The sequence below is a fragment of the Biomphalaria glabrata genome, chromosome 10 (genome assembly GCF_947242115.1).
Source record: "Biomphalaria glabrata chromosome 10, xgBioGlab47.1, whole genome shotgun sequence".
Lineage (NCBI taxonomy): Eukaryota > Metazoa > Mollusca > Gastropoda > Planorbidae > Biomphalaria > Biomphalaria glabrata.
Window position 1 is genome coordinate 27,506,271 of NC_074720.1, and position 20,796 is coordinate 27,527,066.

Sequence of the window (20,796 nt, forward strand, 5' to 3'; positions counted from 1 at the left end):
GCAAGCCAACTGCCACTGATCGACCCCCACCTGCAGCGATGAAACTTTACAGCCAATGTCATGATGTTGATTCTGTCCGGGACGGACAGATCTAAGGAGGGGGCAGTGTTATAAACCTGGTGGTGGCACAGATGGGGGTAGTGGTGTGAGTGTAGTCAGCCGACGCAAATCGCCCCAGGCCAGCGCTAGACGAGCGGTCAACCGTGACGAGTTACGACGATCGGCCGAGACGAGTTAACAACATGAAGGTTCGAGTAGGATCGGCGTCGTGAACAGAGCTCAGGAGCGTCACGAGGGTTGTAGTCATCTGACACCCAGAATGGTCGAGCGACGTTCTGTCCGGTTCTAGAAGGCCAGTAGGGACCCTATATAAAGAGCGGAGGTGTCGCAGTTAAGACGGTTCAGAAAGCGGGTTCACGACAGGAGTTCAGAACACGGTCGACTACATCACAGTTCAACGGTGTGGTTCTGTACGGAGCATTACGACGGTTCAGTGTGGAGTACTGTCAAGTACAGTTGAGACGAACGGCGTCTTGATCTTGGTCTGTGATCGAGTCCGACACAACGAGCCCAAGTGTGTGAAGTCAGTCCCGAACTGTTGAACCCAGTGCAAGCCCGGAACGAGACGGAGAGGCCAGTGCAAGACTTGATACGGCGGAACGGTGTTATCGGAGAGATATTTGTTATCGCAGAGCTATTTGTACTGTTCTACGTGCTGCCAATTGTACAGTATTGGCTGTTATTTATGGACATTAAACCTTTACGTTATTTTGGAGCCCTGACTTGTCAAGTTCTTTAAGTTGGTGGTGTATGGTGCAGTTTGCAGAGAGCCTGGATAGTGAGATTCGTAACAATATCATTGTGTAAATATTGTGTAAATATCATTGTGTAAATATTGTGTAAATATCATTGTGTAAATATCATAATATTTTATTTTAAATCATCATCACATAGTTTATTACTTTTGGTTTGACTGTATGTTTATGATGTGTCAGTTAGACTGAACTTCAGGACTGTATTATATTATATTATATTATATTACAAAAATAAAAACATTATTATTCTATTTCTTTAATACACTCACATATTGTAATTAAAATTAAACTTAGCTACCTAGACATTTAAATATATAATAATAAATAACTGTAGCCCTGACAGCGATCAAAATTGTAGAGGGATACTTTGGACGGATAAAACATCTTAAAAAAACATGAATATCGTATTTTAGACTTTAAATAGTGACGCCGTTGGCGAACCGACTTGTGGGTAAAATGTCAAAACATCAAAAACAATGTTTATTTACATATATACTAACATAATCATTTCCAGCATGTGAAGGACCAGCCACTGGAGATGGGTTTCTAACTGGAAGTCCAGGCGTTGAAGCACTTCGAGAAGGGTTTGATGCTTGATGGAAACCTGAGTCAAAAGTTTAAAAACATTATTCTGACGCTGAGTTTCGATACTGTCTATATGAAAGGGAGTCAATCCAAACATTATTCTGACGCTGAGTTTCGATACTATCTATATGAAAGGGAGTCAATCCAAACATTATTCTGACGAAAAATTATTTAACAAAAACGGATTGGAGCATTATCAGAAATAAACTGACGGCGCGAGTTGGAATGGCCGATTGTTACTGGCCTTCAGCAAATTTTTTTTACATGTAGTCCATCGTGACAGTTGTGAATATAAAGCGTTCAGCCCATGGACTGACCAGGTGTTTTAGTCGAACTGGTGAAGGCCCGTGGAGGATTCAGCTCAATTCGCCTAAGCGTGGAGCCTCAGTGGAAAGGTCTAGAAGTGGAACTAGACAGGCTAAGAACAGACAGCAAACCAAGCCTCTGCTGGATATCTTGGGTGAGTTTTTTTTTTTTATCTCACTCGGGGTGGGGGTTAAACAAACAGCCCACAACCCAACAAGTCCGCCACACCGTTCCATACGAGAGACCATCATAGCAATGGTTCCTTCACAGTTCTAGTGGCATACTCAGCCTCACGGCGGTATCAGCGAGAAGGTCCGGGCACTGAGTGCTACGTATATGTCAAAACCGGTCCTCATAGCTTTATAGTCGATGACATGGCGGATCTTTCAGGTAGGACTGGGGGGGGGGGGGCTTGAAATGCACTTGGTTCATGTCTGTCTGTTGGATAAAATCTTTTCCGACAATAATTCGGGATAATGGCGCCTTCAGCGCCGATTCTGTACTGGAATTTCTGAATGTGATAGCCCCCCCCCCCCTGGTGTTTGGGTTTCTAGAAGTTTGGCTGACACGTATGTAACGAGAGATTCAAAGTTTATAAAGTTTCGCACAGTTCAGTTAACTGTACAATCAATCTTTGGCTGTCACCATGTAGATCTACATTGTTCAGTTAGCTAGTACAGTACAGTTCATAAATGACCACGCCACTGGGATTCGTCTTGTCAAGTTCTTTATATTGGTTCTGACTTTTGTGGCTACATGTAGCTTTATGTAGCTTTATGCAGCTTTATTTAGCTTTATGTAGCTTTATGTAGCTTTATGTAGCTTTATGTAGCTTTATGTAGCTTTATGTAGCTTTATGTAGCTTTATGCAGCTTTATGCAGCTTTATGTAGCTTTATGTAGCTTTATTTAGCTTTATGTAGCTTTATGTAGCTTTATGTAGCTTTATGTAGCTTTATGTAGCTTTATGTAGCTTTAGAACAAAGAAGACAGTACGCAGTACGTTTCTTATCGCTAGAAATTGTTAAAATGTTTTTTTTTTTGTCAGTTTAAAAACTCTGCCGCGCTTCTAGAACCATTCGGAACAAAATATAATTTTATATTAGTTCTAGAAGTTCAAGATTAGTGTAAAGTTAGAGGGCTTAACCATTAAAATAATGAAGCCTTCCAACACAATGGTTAACATTGGTAAGTTATATAGGTTGTTTGTATGAAATTACATCATTGTTTAAGTCACGGTTTAAAAAAAATAAGGTGGGTGGGAGGCTAGTGGGAGCTATGGTTGAGGGCTGAGGGCTCTAGCAAGAAGCGTTTGTTGTTTTGTTTCGATGTTGGGATTCCTATTTCCGTGCGCTATCAGGCCATACAATACACGATGTCATATACATGCATTCTTTTTAGGTCTTATAAAACAGAACTTAGTTTATGTTTTTAAATCCAGATTTCACGGCGATGATTGTTAGGGGCTCAGAATCGAATACTATTCACACGCTAATCAAATACATTGGCAGAGCTCGACCCCTCCAGTCTGACCATTGTCTAAATTATGGCAGTAATTCAGTGTTTATGATATTATTGTGTTACACCAGCTTGTCCAAACTGAAGGACTATTGTAGGGCATAGTTGTTGTTTGAAAGGTTGTGTATCGAATGAATGGCGTGTTCACAAAGGTAACAACAAACCTGGTCCAGAGTAACTGAAATGTCGACATAGTGGTGGGTGGTGTCCTGGCAGGGGTAAGAGAAGGCCATCTGTCTCACGAAATGTCTCAGCTGAAATACAAAGGGGACCGTAACATTCAGTACTAGCAGAAATGTCTCAGCTGAAATACAAAGGGGACCGTAACATTCAGTACTAGCAGAAATGTCTCAGCTGAAATACAAAGGGGACCGTAACATTCAGTACTAGCAGAAATGTCTCAGCTGAAATACAAAGGGGACCGTAACATTCAGTACTAGCAGAAATGTCTCAGCTGAAATACAAAGGGGACCGTAACATTCAGTACTAGCAGAAACAAGTTGCAATCCAAAATTAAGTAATTTTGTATCCACTCACTTAGTCTGCCTGTCTTTCTGTCTGTCTAGCACAAAATTTGTACACGTTATTTCTTCACAGTGGCGTCACTAGGGGAATGCGGTCCGCACCGGGTGACACCCATTTGGGGGTGACACCCAAGCAGGGGAGGACTAGATATCAAAATCCCCAGGCATTTCTATATCATTCGGCCCATAAATTTAATTGTATATAATGTACATCCAATTCTAGGTCTACCTGTCCTCAAAACCATTCTCCTAAGTTTGATAATTTTTCGATAGCAATACACACGCATACAGTGAACACGCCTTTTGCTTTTTACTCACTAAGTATGTAGGCCCTTAAAGGCACTGTCTACGGATGTAGGCTATTATTTCGGAAAATACGTTAGATTCAATGAGTAGGCCCTAGAAAAGTCTGTATAAGATTTGTTGTTTCAATATGTCACTTAAAGTGCCATTTTTATAAGAGAATACTATAAAATCTTTATCAAGTTAATACGTGCCGTAGAGGCATCCATGCCGCCCTTATCTTATACAATACAGACGTGACTTCAAAAAGAATGTGATTAGGCTACTTTGGTCCTAACGGCCCATTTGGGTATCGGCCCACCAGGCATTTGCCCTAATGCCATCTCGCCAGTCAGCCCCTGCACCCAAGTGGAAAATACATGCACATTTTATAAAGCAGGCAACTTACAAAATAAAGCTTACAATATATTCAACTTACCAGATACTTATGCATAATTAATATATGGATCTGTATCTAAAACTAGTTCATTATTTGTTCAAAATGTCTCGTGTGGAAAAGAGAAGCGTGAATGTGTTTATGTAGCAGAAAAGTCATGGTGACGGCCTAGTCCTGATACAGTTGTATATAAAGAAAGAGAGAGAGAGATCTAAAAGCATTAGGATAACCAACTCGATAAAAAAAGTCATCATGACTGACAGCCAAACAGCTACTGTAAGAAAGAAGCGATACGATTGGTTAAATGTAGTTTCTCTTTCAGTATTGTTGAGGGAAGTGACGTATGCCTAACCTAAAAACAAAATCTCAAAGAACTCCCGTTTTTTTTTTTTTGAGATGTCAAGAATGTACTGTCTAATTTATTAAATATAAATGTTTTTTAGCATTTAAATACAAAATGATATAATGTTTACTATTACAACTTTTTACGCAGAATTTAAATGTCAATAACTCAAATTTGAAAAACCTTCGGAGTTTCCCTTTAAGGCGCGTGTAAGTTTGTTAGATCTTGGCGTAATAAGGTAAAGTAGAATGTCGACTCTTGAGATCTTCAAAGAACATTTTGGAAAGTCTCTTTTGTTGCTAGCGTAGTTCACCAAAAAGAAAGAGAAAGTTTCTACTTTTAAAACATCACACTAATGGCATCATTTCTTTTGTACAAGTTGTGAGAAGTGTCATTTTTACTAAATACTCAAATATGGAAGAACCACAATGCAAATACATCCGTTCTTTTCAACTCGATAAAAAAGTAACATTTTCAAACCCTCCCTGTCCTAAAAAGTAAATAGATCGTGTGTCTGACTGATTCTAACAAAGTGGTCAGTGTAAGGGTAGTCTAGACTACGTATAGTTGGTCATGACAAGACAACCAAGCGATAGTGTTTGTGTGTGTTGAGTGGAGTTTGAGTTTTGAGTTTAAGCACATCAGCACAATATAGGCCATGTCGTGGCGAGAAAATACACATTGCCCTGGTTAGTCAAGCATGTCAATCTATTTTCAACACGCATTTTTTTCTTTGCTTACAAGATCCTAGATCTAACTGCATTGACGAAGATATATTTCTTTTACGAGAATGTAAACTTTGCTGTATGGTCTCCCGTTATACAATAAGTCAATAGATTAAATTACTAGGTCTGTGTGACGTCACATAGAAACCAGGTAAAATCTGATCGTTATGAATGCGCAGAAAAAATATGTCAGAAAAACATCAATTACAAAGTTATTATTGCAAATTTAAAAAAAAAAGAATAATATATTCATTATCTGTAAATCAAAACACATATTATATCAAAAATTGTCAAAACCATCGGAGTTTGCCTTTCAATGTCTGTCACACTTCAGTATGGACATGTCCCGCTCCATCTTAGTTTACTTTGATTTGAGTTGCATTCTTCTTACAAGGAAAAATGGTGCCATGTAGGTGATAGAGTTTCTGAAGCTCAGAAATGCAAGAAACAGTTTGACCCCGGAGCTCAGTTCTAAACCCCTCTGATGGAGCTTGGCGCTCCCCATATCTGATAGACCTTTCTTGACGAGCCACGTGCTGAGACGTTTCTAGACGAGCCACTTGCTGAGACGTTTCTTGACGAACCACGTGCTGAGACGTTTCTTGACGAGCCACGTGCTGAGACCTTTCTTGACGAGCCACGTGCTGAGACCTTTCTTGACGAGCCACGTGCTGAGACCTTTCTTGACGAGCCACGTGCTGAGACCTTTCTTGACGAGCCACGTGCTGAGACGTTTCTCTTATAGCAGGTGAAAGAAGGTGGACAGAGTGTTTTATGGTTGATCTATTTATATCAAGGAGTCGCTTGGATCTGAACATGTACCGGTCCTTTGTCTCTACCCTATCTCTATCATGCAATACATTCTGGGATACTTGGGTACCACTGTCTCATCGTCCACTCTGCGACCAGGGGCCGGTCTTTGGTCATTGGAGGCCCTGGGCGAAGTGAATTTGGTGAACCCCAACCCTAATCCTAATCCTAACCCCAACCCTAACCCTAACCCAAATGAAATATCAAAATAAAAGTAAACACCGAATAAAAAAAAAACCACGCAATTCATAAAAAAAACAATAATGGTCTTATGACATAAGTAGTCTAGTAAGTAGATTTAAACATTTGTCAATAAACCTTGAGTCATAGGACAGTGTTAAAAGTAGAGAAATTAGTAGATCATAGTGAAATTACTAAAAAAAAAACTACTAAAGTAAGTCATTAACGAGACATTTTAAAGATGTAGGCCTCCTACAGAGTAACTAGGGTTTATTTCGTAGAGCATCAAAAAATGTTATGATCTATATGTGTGTGTGTGTGTCGTACTGGAACATTACAAAAACCATGTTACATCCAAAGCTTTATTGCACTGAATGACAAACAACTACACACATAGTAGAGATCACGACACGAAACATAGCCAGTACACAGTCTAACAAATGTAAACAATTACTAGGGACTACAATCGAATAAACAAATTTACGACAGTGTGTGTCTGTAACTCTGTGAGTGTTTGTTTGTGGCAGGAATAAACTATCTAAAACTTATCGTAATCATACAATCAGGAGGAGGATACGACTTAGATTAATATATTAGAACTAGTTTTGAAATAGGTTAGAAGAATCCTTCCAGTTGTGAAAATGAAATCTCCCCTCGCCTGCCTGAACAATTTGTTTTGTCTGGGAGAGATCCAAGCAGAATCTAATCTCGTTACATTCCTCTTACAGATGGCTCGTGTCCAAAGACTCTAGAGGCAAGGCAGAAGGCTGAGCACACCTGAGTACACCTGGGCAACTACCTCGTTTCCTTTGTACCACTTCGAGCGTGCCATAGTGCGATCCTTGGTGAACGGTGTGTGGGAATACTTCCATTCCCGTGTATGCAATGAACTAAGCTTCATTTGGCAACCCAAAAGTGGTTGTGTTTTATAGTCTCCTAAAACGTTTCCACGTCTACTGTCTTGTTCTACTGCCTTCTAATTATTATGTTGGAAAGTTCAGATCACTAGTGCATTAGATGAGATGAACTGCGCAGATCAGGCAGCTCTCGGTATATATTTTCTTCTATAGGGCTGTACAGTATGAATTAAAAAGTGTAATTTTTAAAAAAAGACTGTATACCCGCGATGCTGACTCGAGGGAATCGACTATCAATTCTTCTGTTAGGAAGTCGCTCCAATATGATCTGCGCCGAGAGTTCCATTCCCAACCGCACCAGGAATCTGTGCAGAGAACAAAGTCAAATGTCTTTTCAAATCTGGTCAATTAAATTTAAATGTCATTTAATTTCATTTATGTCATTAGATGTGATTAGATACCGTTAGGAATTAAATTGATAAGAGAATATAATAAGGAAATGTAACATTGTTATACATTTGACAAATAAGAGCAAGAAATGTTTAAGTGTGTACTTGTGAAAGTAAATACATATGTAACATCTCGGTGTACAAGCTATACTAGACAATATTAGTTATGAAAGACAATATATGCATTCTACACCGAGTAATGAACGTCAATATATAATTGTTAGACATATCTACACTTAAAGAGAAAGTGTTCGCTACATGTAGACAATATGCTCTAAAAAAGAGAAAGTGTTCGCTACATGTAGACAATATGCTCTAAAAAAGAGAAAGTGTTCGCTACATGTAGACAATATACTCTAAAAAAGAGAAAGTGTTCGCTACATGTAGACAATATGCTCTAAAAAAGAGAAAGTGTTCGCTACATGTAGACAATATGCTCTAAAAAGGGAATGTGTACCCATATTGTTGGCCTGGGCCGTTCTTTCTATAGCGAAGAATTTTGATCACATCTATCACACCCAAGGAACTGATGACGTCATGAACTTTTCGCTCTGTTGTAGTCTGTAAATAAACATTGACTTTTATTTAGCAACTGGAAGAAATTCTGTCAAAGTTAGCAAGCATTCTTTTACTGCTGCTTTAGACATTTTCTCCAGACAGCTAGCAGCTTACCCATAACAAGTTGTCAATAAGAAGCGTCCATTCTTTTCGTTTGAAGCCTGGTGCAACATTAGCAACTATAGGGGCACTCATTCGCTGAATACAAAAAATGATGGAGTATTAGTCATACATGGACTATTTAAGTTGTCCTATTCTAGAATTATTCTGCAAAGGTTAGTTTATTGTAAACTTAGTTAGCAAAGATAGCTTATCCTAAATAATACTTAGCAAAGATAGCGATAACTTACATGTTTAACAAAGATAACTTATCCTAAATAATACTTAGCAAAGATAGTGATAGCTTACATATTTAACAAAGATAACTTATCCTAAATAATACTTAGCAAAGATAGCTATAGCTTACATATTTAGCAAAGATAACTTATCCTACGTATAGCTGTTCTGTACATGTATTCTACACAAAGTTTATCTGACTTAGTTGTAAACAAATTTTAATATCTCGTTAAAGTAAGAAACTTTCCGCATACAGTTTCGTATTATTTTCTAGTTTCATTTTTAGTGTTTTTTTTTTAATCTGGAGCACATGACGTCATCGACATCGATGTGACATGGAACAACCACTAGTTTGAGTTTTAAGTTTAGGCACATCGACACAATTTAGGCCATGTCGTGCCCGTAATCCTTTAAGGATCACTCTTCCTTTATATAACAAGGGCTAAATTCTATACAGTTAAATCATTAAAAACAAGGTCTATTCACAGTTAAAATAGTAAAGGTAATAAAAATATAATAATTTGGTAAAAATCTTATGTAAATATTATATGTTCACAGTTCATAAATCAGATCTTCGTAGACAACCCCACCTCCCGAATAAAGCCCAGTACCTTCCCAGGGTCGACATTGTCGAATAGTGTTTTTAAGTTGTGTGCTCTAAAAAAGTTCTCCCTGACATCCTGGTATCTGGGGCAATCAATGAGGATATGTTCCACGGTGAGGCGAGAGTCACAGTACTCACAAAGTGGTGGCTCCTCTCTCTTCAGCACAAAAGAGTGCGTGATGTAGGTGTGGCCAATCCTAAGTTTGGACATGGTCGTGCTACCACGCCTTGTCAGACCCTTAGATATGGGCCGCCACCTGACATCCGCCACAATCTGGCTGAGTTTATTGTGAGTCTCAGCCTCCCATCGGTCCTGCCACTCTCGATAGGTGGCAGAGGCAATACTTTGTCTCAGGTCCGAGCAGGGAATTTGAGTTCCTAACATTGCTTGATTTAGGGCTCTCTTTGCTTCTGAATCAGCCACAATAGCTGCATCATCAGCGTAGAGGAGTTCCTGATAGGTACCTTCCTTACGTTGGTTTAAATACTGCACTTCACGTAACCATTAATGGCCAACCACTGGACATTGTTGACCATTTTTTGTTATCTTGGCTCCGTCATATCCAACGGTGGTAAAGACATTTACAAGAGAATAGCCAAAGCAATGGGCACCATGTCACGGCTGCAGAAAAGAGTGTGGGACAACATATTGCTGACTAACAATACTAAAGCCTTAGTCTACCGGACCTGTGTGATGAGCACTTAGCTATACGGAAGTCTAACAAGGTCAGCTTACTCATGGCTGGAGCAAAAGCTAAATATCTTCCACCTCCGATGCCTAAGGCGGATCTTTTAAATAAGGTGACAAGATAAAATAACCAATGAGGAAGTTCTACACCCCACCCCACCCAAAAAAAAATTAAAGGGGTGCGCGGTAGCTGAGTGGTAAGGCACTTAGATTTCAGATCGAAAAGTATCTGGATTTTTATGACACCCCTAAGTCCAACAAACCCTAATGGGTTTCCTGACCATTAGTTGGGGAAAAGTAAAGGCGCTTGGTCGTTGTTTGACAAGAGTAACACCTTTGTCCTTTAGTCTTAGTAAAATCACTAAATTTAGAAAGCCTTCAAGATAGAAGAATTAAAAGTAATGTTATCAATTATACATAAAACCCTGAACCATAATCTTCAAATACAAAAAATAAAGGGCACATTCCTTGCTCCATATGCTAGGACAAATATGTACAAAAGCTCTTTCTTCCCTAGTGCATTTACAGCATGGAATGGGTTGCTTGAGTCAGCCAGGGAAACCAGTGACTTGGCAGAATTTAAGTCACTAACATGCATGACAAGATCGACCTAGGAAAACACGTAGGACGTAATTGTCTTTTTTTTTTGAAGTAACGTCGTCTGTATTTGATCAGCTGTGACTGTGAAAGTGTGAACAGGTGAGATCCAGACGACATCAGCGGACACTTATCCAATGTCCAGTCGACTAACCTGTTCTTCTCTTCTCTTATTCTCATTGAGATCACGGCCAGCCATTACTGAAGACAGCTCAGACAAACTCTACTTTTCAAATGGTCGATATTTATCTTGTAAACATTGCCTAGAGATAGCTGTGAGATCTCCAAAGTACCCAGCTGTTGGTTTTACTTCTTTCCCGTTCAATGCTGGTGTAAAACGGATCAACTTGCGTTCAAGAAGCGATGGACATAAATAAGAGTACTCGCGTCTCAGAATTATTATTTTGCAATTTTTAGATACATAATCTTCTTGATCAAAAGACTGAATGCAACACTAAATTGTGATTTTTTGTGTATTTTTGATAATCAATACTAGATCTAGATCTAAAAAATAAAATTATATGTTACATAGGTTAGGGTTGAAAAAAAAAACAACAACTTGACTTCTTTGAACTACTTGACAAAACAACGCCTTGATCCAACTTTCTACACAATGTTCACGAGCGATCAGTCGCGGATAAGAATTTATTTCCGGTTTCCAGTCTAGTTGTAGATGTAAGTCTATGGTTCAAACTTTTGTAATGCTCACATAGTTAGCCCGATAATAGCAGTCCAGTGCAGCTTTGTGCATGCATTGATAAGCAGTGCATTTTTTTTTAAAAAGATCTTAATAATGTGTTGTGTATTGTTGACATGTGTGAGATTTTCACAAACGACTGAATAGTTTAATCATGGAACTAAACTAAAGGAACGCTGACTTCAAAACAGGTCTTTGCGCATCCTGTCTGCGCATCCTGCACTGCATTTAAAAAAGAAATACAGAGACAAAGAAGGATTTTACGTCTCGAACGCGCGCGATTTACCTGTGTTGGTTAGAAAATGTTTTTTTAGCTCTTTATAAACAGAGCCCTGTCAGACAAGCTGTTATGGGAGATATAATTTTTTATGGTAAGAGATCATCACAAAATTATTTTATTTTTGATCAACCTACTCAAAATTATATGTTTTCAGGGATTCCAACGTTGGTTTTTTTTCTACTAGATCTAGTGCATTTTTATGTGCTACTTGCAGATGAGCCTTCCGCATTAAGCTGAACTGTCCCGCTAAAACATATATATATATATATATATATATATATATAACTCACATGTTACGCCGTTCCTCATTGGCACTTTTATTTTGTTCCGCAAAGTCCGAATTCCGACAAAATAAATCGTCATTATTGTTTTTATTTATATAAAAAGAAAATATTGAATACAAAATTCATTTATTGTTTAAATTTCGTCTTATTATGGCCTACATTTGGTTAAGCTAAGCGCTAATGCTTCGTTTATTCAATGACAAGGGTCATTTATAATCATGCCTAAACATTTTTCCGATATGTCTCTAACATATTGATTTCTAAGAACAGAATAGAATTTAATAAGGACTATGTCTAAATTCTAGTACAGACTTATTTGAAAGCTTTTTTTTCAATGTAGATCCAGATCTACTGCCAATTGGATCTTCTAGATCTAGATTCAAGTTGTAGTCTTCACTTAAATATTGATCTACATCTATCTATACATTTAAATCTATTGTAGATCATATTTATATCTAAATCTACACGAGATCCAGTAACTAGTAAATTTAGGTTGAATCTAGATATTAGATTATTATCTAGATCTAGAATCCTAGATTATATATAGAAAATAATCTAGAGTGGATCTAGAGTCTTAAAGTGTCTCTTTTTTTTCTCTTTCTCTCTCTATCTCTCCGATAGATAATCTCTATATAGACGTAGATATTTATTCAATAGCTAGAGTAGTAGATCTTGTAGTACTAAGTTAAGACAGTTAATAAGGTCTAAAATCTATTTGAATTAGAATATTGAGGCCTACTAAGAGGCTAAAGCTTAGATTTTACACCTAAAAGATATTTTAAATTATTATACGTCTGGATTGATATTCTAGATATATTGCTGTACTTTGTAGTGTAGATCTAGATTCTAGATATAGCCTTTAATAACTACGTTAGATCTAGATATAGATGTATATGTAAAAGGATTTATTTTTTAACTATTAGGCCTAATTACGGAAGTCAAACTGAAAACTCATCATTTAGATTTAAGCATTTATGGGACATAATTTACCTTTTTTTACCCTTAGTCTGTTGGACCGTTGGGGCACCAGGCAAGACTTGTCGACCGTCTTTCTCCATTCCTCCCTTTTTTTTTTGCCTTGTTTAGAACCTCTCTCAATGGCAGGCCCGTCCATTCTTTAATGTTGTCCTCCCATCGTTTTTTTCTGTCTGCCTCTTCTTCTTCCTGGCACTGTTCCCTGAAGGAAGGTCTTTGCGAGCCCCGTAGATCTTGTAATGTGGCCAGAGGTTTTAAGCTTTCGTCTTTTTACAATAGTTAGCAGGTCGTCATGGGCTCCGATCGCTGCAGTAACCCTGTCTCTGATTTCTTGGTTTGTGATGCGGTCTTTGAATGCCTCTTTTAAAGCCCTGATGGCTATTGGTCATAATTTGTTTTCTTTCGGTATTTATTTGCATGCCATATGCTGCGGAAGTCTTGTCAATGCGCATCACCAGTTCCATTTGTTTCTAATTCATGATATATATATATACATATAGCGGAATAGCAATAATTTAAAAGAAGTATTTGAAGTTTAAATTTTTGCGCGCAACATGGTTAATTAGCGGAAACACGTACACCTGAAAGTCTCTCTTTAAGGCCCTTTCAAATATCTCATTTTCAACATGTGCTTTCCTCACTCTGGGTCTTGATAGTAGGCATGTCTTGCTACTCGGGGAATTTTTTTTTTTTGTTGACAGCGCAATATCCTGCTATTTGGTTAGAAACCAAAAAAAAAAAAAAAAAAGAGAAGTGCTTATAAATTAAATACCTTCCTTCTTAATAAGATAATTACGTCCTACATGTATCCTTGTAGACCTTTAAGTTTAGTATATGATTATGTGTATGTTTAGCCTATTTTTCTAGTTTAAGAAATCTATATTATAAAGTAGAATGTGTGGTGTATGTATGTATGTATGGATGTATGTTACTTATAGACATAAAAACCGCTTGACCAATCTTGATAAAACTAGGCAGGAATGTTCCTTGGGTACCAACTTAGACCGTAGTGTATGTATTGTAGCCCTAAAACAAACTTAAGACCCTCAAAAAAAAATAAAGTTGTCCGACTCTATTACAGCTATAGTATTTTATGGATCTAGGCCATGTCTACAATGTTGACATGAGAAAAGATAGAAAGGATTTAGACCTAGATCTAATTTTAAGAAATACACTTTGCGCAGATAGTTTTTTACTTTGACACATGAAAATACAAAAGAAGATCCATTGATTTCATTATATAATAAAATTAACCTTCGATTTTGTGTTTCAAAAGCATTTTTTACATAAATTAGTTCCTTATATCTGTGACTACAGATTTCCTGACGAACATTCTTTCATTAGACAATAGCCTACCCATAGACATAAATAAATATAGACTGGAAGTAGGAAGTTATTTTTATTTGGGGGGAGTCAATATGTTTTATGTACTATATCTATGTGAAAAAAAATGGCGGCGATTGAGCTATAAATTCTAGGACTAACATTTTAGCCAATATATAACTATGATCTTTAGTTTTGAAAAGTGCAAAACTGCCATATTCCCAATATTTTGTCTTTGTTTTATAATCATAGACATAGGCAAATATATATAGGTTTGTGATGTGGATCTACAAACTGATCTTTTCCCAAATATTTCCGATAATAATTTGTTCTTTATCGTCCAGTCTATATATATATGTCTATGAGCCTACCGTAATGAATCACGTAGGCCTACTAAATATTAATTCGTTTAATTGTTTACTTTATAATCCCATCCCTAGATCTAAAACTCTAATTCAACTCTAAGATGATAAAACTTCTCTTTGCACAGATAGTTTTATACTTTAATACATTAACATATTAATTAAAGTCCATTCATTTCATATTTTGATCAAATAAACATTCAAATTTGGTTTTCTAAAGCTACATTCGTTTACGAAAGCTGCGAAGCCGAGTTAAAGGCCAAGATCTATATTCATTCATGAATCGCGTACTAAAAATTATTTCGTTTAATTGTTCACTTTATAATCCCATTCATTTAACAAAGCTATCGCTCTTTTCGTTTTTAATAGATAAGAATGTATCGACTTCGGGTAAACCCATTTTCTCAAAACTAATTTTATTTTCGTAGCGAAAGAGAAATAACGTGAAAGGATCATTAGCTACGTTTAACATACATCTAAATCCAATCCACTATATTATCCAAAAGCATTTTTTTACATAAATTAGTACCTGATATCTGTGACTACATTCTTTCATTAGACATTACTATTACCAAATGGTTACACATTAACACATCTCTCTACTGAGTCTATTCCTAGGCCTAGGTCTAAAACTCTTATTGAACTCTAAGATGATAAAACTTCTTTTCGCAAAGATAGTTTTATGCTTTAACACATAAACATACTAATTATTGTCCATTCATTTCATATTTTAATCAATTAACATTCAAATTTGTTTTTCTAAAGCATTTTTAATATATTCGTTCGCTGTTCGCTAAAGCTGCGTAGCCGTGTTGAGATAGGCCTATATTCATTCATGAAAAAAAGTTCACGCATGCGCAGCACAGAATGAACTCAATAGTCTATTAAAGCTCTAGATTAGTGTAGATTTAGATCTATGTCTACCTCAAGATCTACTTTATACTTTATACACATGAACATACAAAATTTAGTCTATTCATCTCAAATTTTAATCAAATATATGTAGGCCTACAAGCAAATGTTTTTTTTTTTTTTTTAAAAATGGATTTAAGCCTATTAGCTATTCTGATTTGATAGCTTCATTCACACTATTTTTACATTGACACATTCGCTTTACTTATTACATTATTATTTCGTTTAATTGTTTACTCTCACTCTCAGTGACTATATCGACAGTAATGCGCAAATAAAGACCCGCGGGTCGCGGGTAACATATGTCTAGTGTTAGATATAAGCCATTTAAACGGCGACTGAAAATTATAAATGCATAAGATCTAGAGCCTGGTTCGTCCCATTAAGTGTAGCCTACATTGAAATATATAGAATTGAATGTAAGCAGTATGTATGTAATTATGTATGTCTGTCTTCGATCGAAATTAAAACCAGTTGACCAATCTTGATGAAACTTAGGATACACTCTCCTTAGATACTAGCGGTAAACCTAAAATATGTTAAGTCGCCCTACCATACAGTGAAGATCCTAAAAATACTATAAAAATTGCACAAATCTGTGGACACAATATTGGATCTAGACCGAATGGTTCGCTAGACATCGATAGCTCCATTCGTAATACCGCCCGCAGCTTACATGAGCAGCACGGAGATACAAATCAAATAAGCATGAAAGGCCAAAAACAACCAAAATATTAAAGACGTATTATTGAACATGTTAGCCATTAATAAACTACCCTATATAATACAACAATTATGACACCTGTCCCTAGATTAGTAAATAGCACATCGTTTGCATTTTTCTGATTGGCCAAGGCTAGATCTAGTCACTCCAATCTTCAAAAAGATCACATTTTAGTTATAGAAGTGAACGTACAAAATATAATCCATTTGTTTATTTCACCAAATTTACCTTCAAATTGGTGTTTTAAAAACATTTTAGAACTACACATCACTGTAGCTGTAAGTCTTTATTTTAGACTGTGTTTAAAAAAAACCTACAAATTTCAAATTCTATATTAGAGGTCTCTTAGGTATATGTTTATATATTGTTATTGCAACTATTAAGGTATATTTCAAGTAGATCTAGTCTACGTATATAATCTATGATGTTCACTAATTATATTTAAAAGTACACAAGCACACTGCATGGCAGTTGATCTTCGTATCAAATCTCCTCAATTAACTTTAGTTCCTTAGTTTGTTTTGATATAAGATTGAACTCACAGAATGAAAGTGGAATGTTTGTTTCCTAGTGAAATAAGTTTGTGCTTCAAGAGCATACTACAAAATGCACAGAACTATCATAGATCTTTCTTTTACGATACGCGTATCACAACACTTTCTGTACTTTCTACACCGGATACACCAAACAGCTGGAGCTACTTTTGTTTTCCGCCAGGTGTGAAACTGTAAAAAGCTGGAGCTACTTTTGTTTTTCCGCCAGGTGTGAAACTGTAAAAAGCTGGAGCTACTTTTGTTTTCCCGCCAGGTGTGAAACTGTAAAAAGTTAGAGCTACTTTTGTTTTTCCGCCAGGTGTGAAACTGTAAAAAGCTGGAGCTACTTTTGTTTTTTCCGCCAGGTGTGAAACTGTAAAAAGCTGGAGCTACTTTTGTTTTTCCGCCAGGTGTGAAACTGTAAAAAGTTGGAGCTACTTTTGTTTTCCCGCCAGGTGTGAAACTGTAAAAAGCTGGAGCTACTTTTGTTTTCCCGCCAGGTGTGAAACTGTAAAAAGCTGGAGCTACTTTTGTTTTTCCGCCAGGTGTGAAACTGTAAAAAGTTGGAGCTACTTTTGTTTTCCCGCCAGGTGTGAAACTGTAAAAAGCTGGAGCTACTTTTGTTTTCCCGCCAGGTGTGAAACTGTAAAAAGCTGGAGCTACTTTTGTTTTCCCGCCAGGTGTGAAACTGTAAAAAGCTGGAGCTACTTTTGTTTTTCCGCCAGGTGTGAAACTGTAAAAAGCTGGAGCTACTTTTGTTTTCCCGCCAGGTGTGAAACTGTAAAAAGCTGGAGCTACTTTTGTTTTTTCCGCCAGGTGTGAAACTGTAAAAAGCTGGAGCTACTTTTGTTTTTTCCGCCAGGTGTGAAACTGTAAAAAGCTGGAGCTACTTTTGTTTTTTCCGCCAGGTGTGAAACTGTAAAAAGTTGGAGCTACTTTTGTTTTCCCGCCAGGTGTGAAACTGTAAAAAGCTGGAGCTACTTTTGTTTTCCCGCCAGGTGTGAAACTGTAAAAAGCTGGAGCTACTTTTGTTTTCCCGCCAGGTGTGAAACTGTAAAAAGCTGGAGCTACTTTTGTTTTCCCGCCAGGTGTGAAACTGTAAAAAGCTGGAGCTACTTTTGTTTTTTCCGCCAGGTGTGAAACTGTAAAAAGCTGGAGCTACTTTTGTTTTTTCCGCCAGGTGTGAAACTGTAAAAAGCTGGAGCTACTTTTGTTTTCCCGCCAGGTGTGAAACTGTAAAAAGCTGGAGCTACTTTTGTTTTCCCGCCAGGTGTGAAACTGTAAAAAGCTGGAGCTACTTTTGTTTTTCCGCCAGGTGTGAAACTGTAAAAAGCTGGAGCTACTTTTGTTTTCCCGCCAGGTGTGAAACTGTAAAAAGCTGGAGCTACTTTTGTTTTCCCGCCAGGTGTGAAACTGTAAAAAGCTGGAGCTACTTTTGTTTTCCCGCCAGGTGTGAAACTGTAAAAAGCTGGAGCTACTTTTGTTTTTTCGCCAGGTGTGAAACTGTAAAAAGCTGGAGCTACTTTTGTTTTCCCGCCAGGTGTGAAACTGTAAAAAGCTGGAGCTACTTTTGTTTTCCCGCCAGGTGTGAAACTGTAAAAAGCTGGAGCTACTTTTGTTTTTCCGCCAGGTGTGAAACTGTAAAAAGCTGGAGCTACTTTTGTTTTCCCGCCAGGTGTGAAACTGTAAAAAGCTGGAGCTACTTTTGTTTTTCCGCCAGGTGTGAAACTGTAAAAAGCTGGAGCTACTTTTGTTTTTTCCGCCAGGTGTGAAACTGTAAAAAGCTGGAGCTACTTTTGTTTTTTCCGCCAGGTGTGAAACTGTAAAAAGTTGGAGCTACTTTTGTTTTCCCGCCAGGTGTGAAACTGTAAAAAGCTGGAGCTACTTTTGTTTTTCCGCCAGGTGTGAAACTGTAAAAAGTTGGAGCTACTTTTGTTTTCCCGCCAGGTGTGAAACTGTAAAAAGCTGGAGCTACTTTCGTTTTTCCGCCAGGTGTGAAACTGTAAAAAGCTGGAGCTACTTTTGTTTTCCCGCCAGGTGTGAAACTGTAAAAAGCTGGAGCTACTTTTGTTTTCCCGCCAGGTGTGAAACTGTAAAAAGCTGGAGCTACTTTTGTTTTCCCGCCAGGTGTGAAACTGTAAAAAGCTGGAGCTACTTTTGTTTTCCCGCCAGGTTTGAAACTTTAAAAAGCTGGAGCTACTTTTGTTTTCCCGCCAGGTGTGAAACTGTAAAAAGCTGGAGCTACTTTTGTTTTCCCGCCAGGTGTGAAACTGTAAAAAGCTGGAGCTACTTTTGTTTTCCCGCCAGGTTTGAAACTTTAAAAAGCTGGAGCTACTTTTGTTTTCCCGCCAGGTTTGAAACTTTAAAAAGCTCTTGAACTTGAAGCACAAAGTAAAATGAATTTTGTATTTGGAAACATTTTTAAAATAGCATCCTTGACATTGCTGGTTTTGTATATTTGAATACACAGAGTACCTTGAAGGATGACTTTTGACAGTGAGTACCTTGAAGAATGACAAAAGTGAGTCGTATTTTACAATAAGATCATACCACCTCAGTATTCATCCTTTCACAATATTGTGGTGCTCCTCAATTTGACCAAACTCATTTCTCATTATTCCCTGGTATCTGATAACCAGAACTTTTTCTGTCGGATTAAATATCAAAGGCTTTAAGTCCTCTTTCAGCTTCAACGTTCAGTGTGTGACTTTCAAAATCCTATAAGGATATAGAGACCACTAGAGATGAATGCTGTTGACACTTCACTTGGAAGCTGATGTTACTCTTCCAGAGTTGCCCCAGTTTTCATGGCAGTGGATGACAAACTGAAGCAGATTTTTGTATCTCTTTTATTGTTCCTCCATGTCTTGTTATGCTTCCTCCTATGTATTTAAAGGATTCAACTTCTTCTATTGTTTGACCATTCAACTGTGTGTAACCACCATCACAGCCACCATCTAATTGGTTGCATATTTAAAGATATGTGTCATGTTCTTACTTGCAAAAATTATATCCCTATTCTCTGCAGAAAAAATTTTTTTTTGCTCATATTTGGTTTATTCATTTTATTGTACTCTGAGGCCATGCCAGTTTAAGTTTCTGGAAGGTTTGCTCTTGTGATATTTGGAAATGGAATTTCTATCATTAGGAATCGAGAATGCCCCGGTAGTATCTGTCTGTCTTTAAGGTATCGTAGTTACCGAGTTTTTACTTAGTTTCAGGGCCGATCTTAGGCCACTACAACTTATGTGGCCGCAGTGGGCCCCGCATTTTCATAGGCCCCGCGCGAGTTTTTGGTGTAAATTATTAAATTAAACCATTTTAATTTATTATTAAAGGGTTCCTAGAATTCTCCTGAAATAGCAAAATATAAAAAAGTGATGAAAATCTCCTTAAATTATTAAAATCTCCTTGAAAACAAACAAAAAATGTCCTTTAGGGATGTCCTTCAATATGGAAAGGGTTATTCTTACTCGCAAAACGATATTGTCAGCTTTCATTGAATACAAAATGTAATTACACTACCGTGAGTTTTAACCAAAACAAGAAGTTCAAATATTTAATTTACTTTAATAGTCCCTGGCATACAAATATAGATCTAAATCTATCTCAACCTCTTTAAAAAAAAATCATAAGCGATATTTTGTTAGTTGATACTAAATCTAAAAGGCAGATCTGAATGTTTATCAGCTTTTTGTTGTTGTTTTGTTGTTACTGTAGTCAGTATGATCATAAGCTAGAGATTTCTCTAAATGGAGCTCAATAAATAGCAAGTTGTAGAGAATGTTCAAGAATGAATGAGCGAAGTAGTTAAACACACACACAATCATCTTCTTGTTGTTTTCGACACATTGGTAGCTCAGAGACACATTGGTAGCTCAGAGACACATTGGTAGCTCAGAGACACATTGGTAGCTCAGAGACACATTGGTAGCTCAGAGTGTTTTGTTATACTGTACAGTCAGTGATCTTTCAATGTGAAGACCTTGGCATTATTGAATTCATTATCTTCCTTTTGTCTTTCTTTATGCTCCGTTATATTGCATATAGAAACAAAGAGTAGATTAACTTGAGTTACTTTGAACAAACCAATTCCCAATTGTAAATAAAACAACAACAGACAGACAAAAAAA

At 37.2% G+C, this 20,796-nt stretch overlaps 1 protein-coding gene across 4 annotated transcripts in view; it reads right to left on the reverse strand.

The window, feature by feature from the left end:
- Positions 1-10,910, reverse strand: part of LOC106050356 (cleavage and polyadenylation specificity factor subunit 6-like) — a 32,313-nt gene extending 21,403 nt beyond the window's left edge. For 2 of the 4 annotated variants that reach the window (XR_008780387.1, XR_008780388.1), the window contains exons 1-6: positions 10,728-10,910; positions 8,463-8,546; positions 8,248-8,351; positions 7,606-7,706; positions 3,388-3,477; positions 1,316-1,419 (exon numbers count right to left, since the gene is read on the reverse strand). Coding sequence is in view for 2 of the 4 variants with exons in the window: in XM_056045355.1 (XP_055901330.1) it covers positions 1,316-1,419; positions 3,388-3,477; positions 7,606-7,706; positions 8,248-8,351; positions 8,463-8,546; positions 10,728-10,772 (528 nt within the window). In the remaining 2 variants the exon portion in view is untranslated. The remainder of the gene's footprint in view (positions 1-1,315; positions 1,420-3,387; positions 3,478-7,605; positions 7,707-8,247; positions 8,352-8,462; positions 8,547-10,727) is intronic. The other 2 variants (XM_056045355.1, XM_056045356.1) reach the window with 2 other exon arrangements.
- Between the last annotated feature and the right edge of the window lie 9,886 nt (positions 10,911-20,796).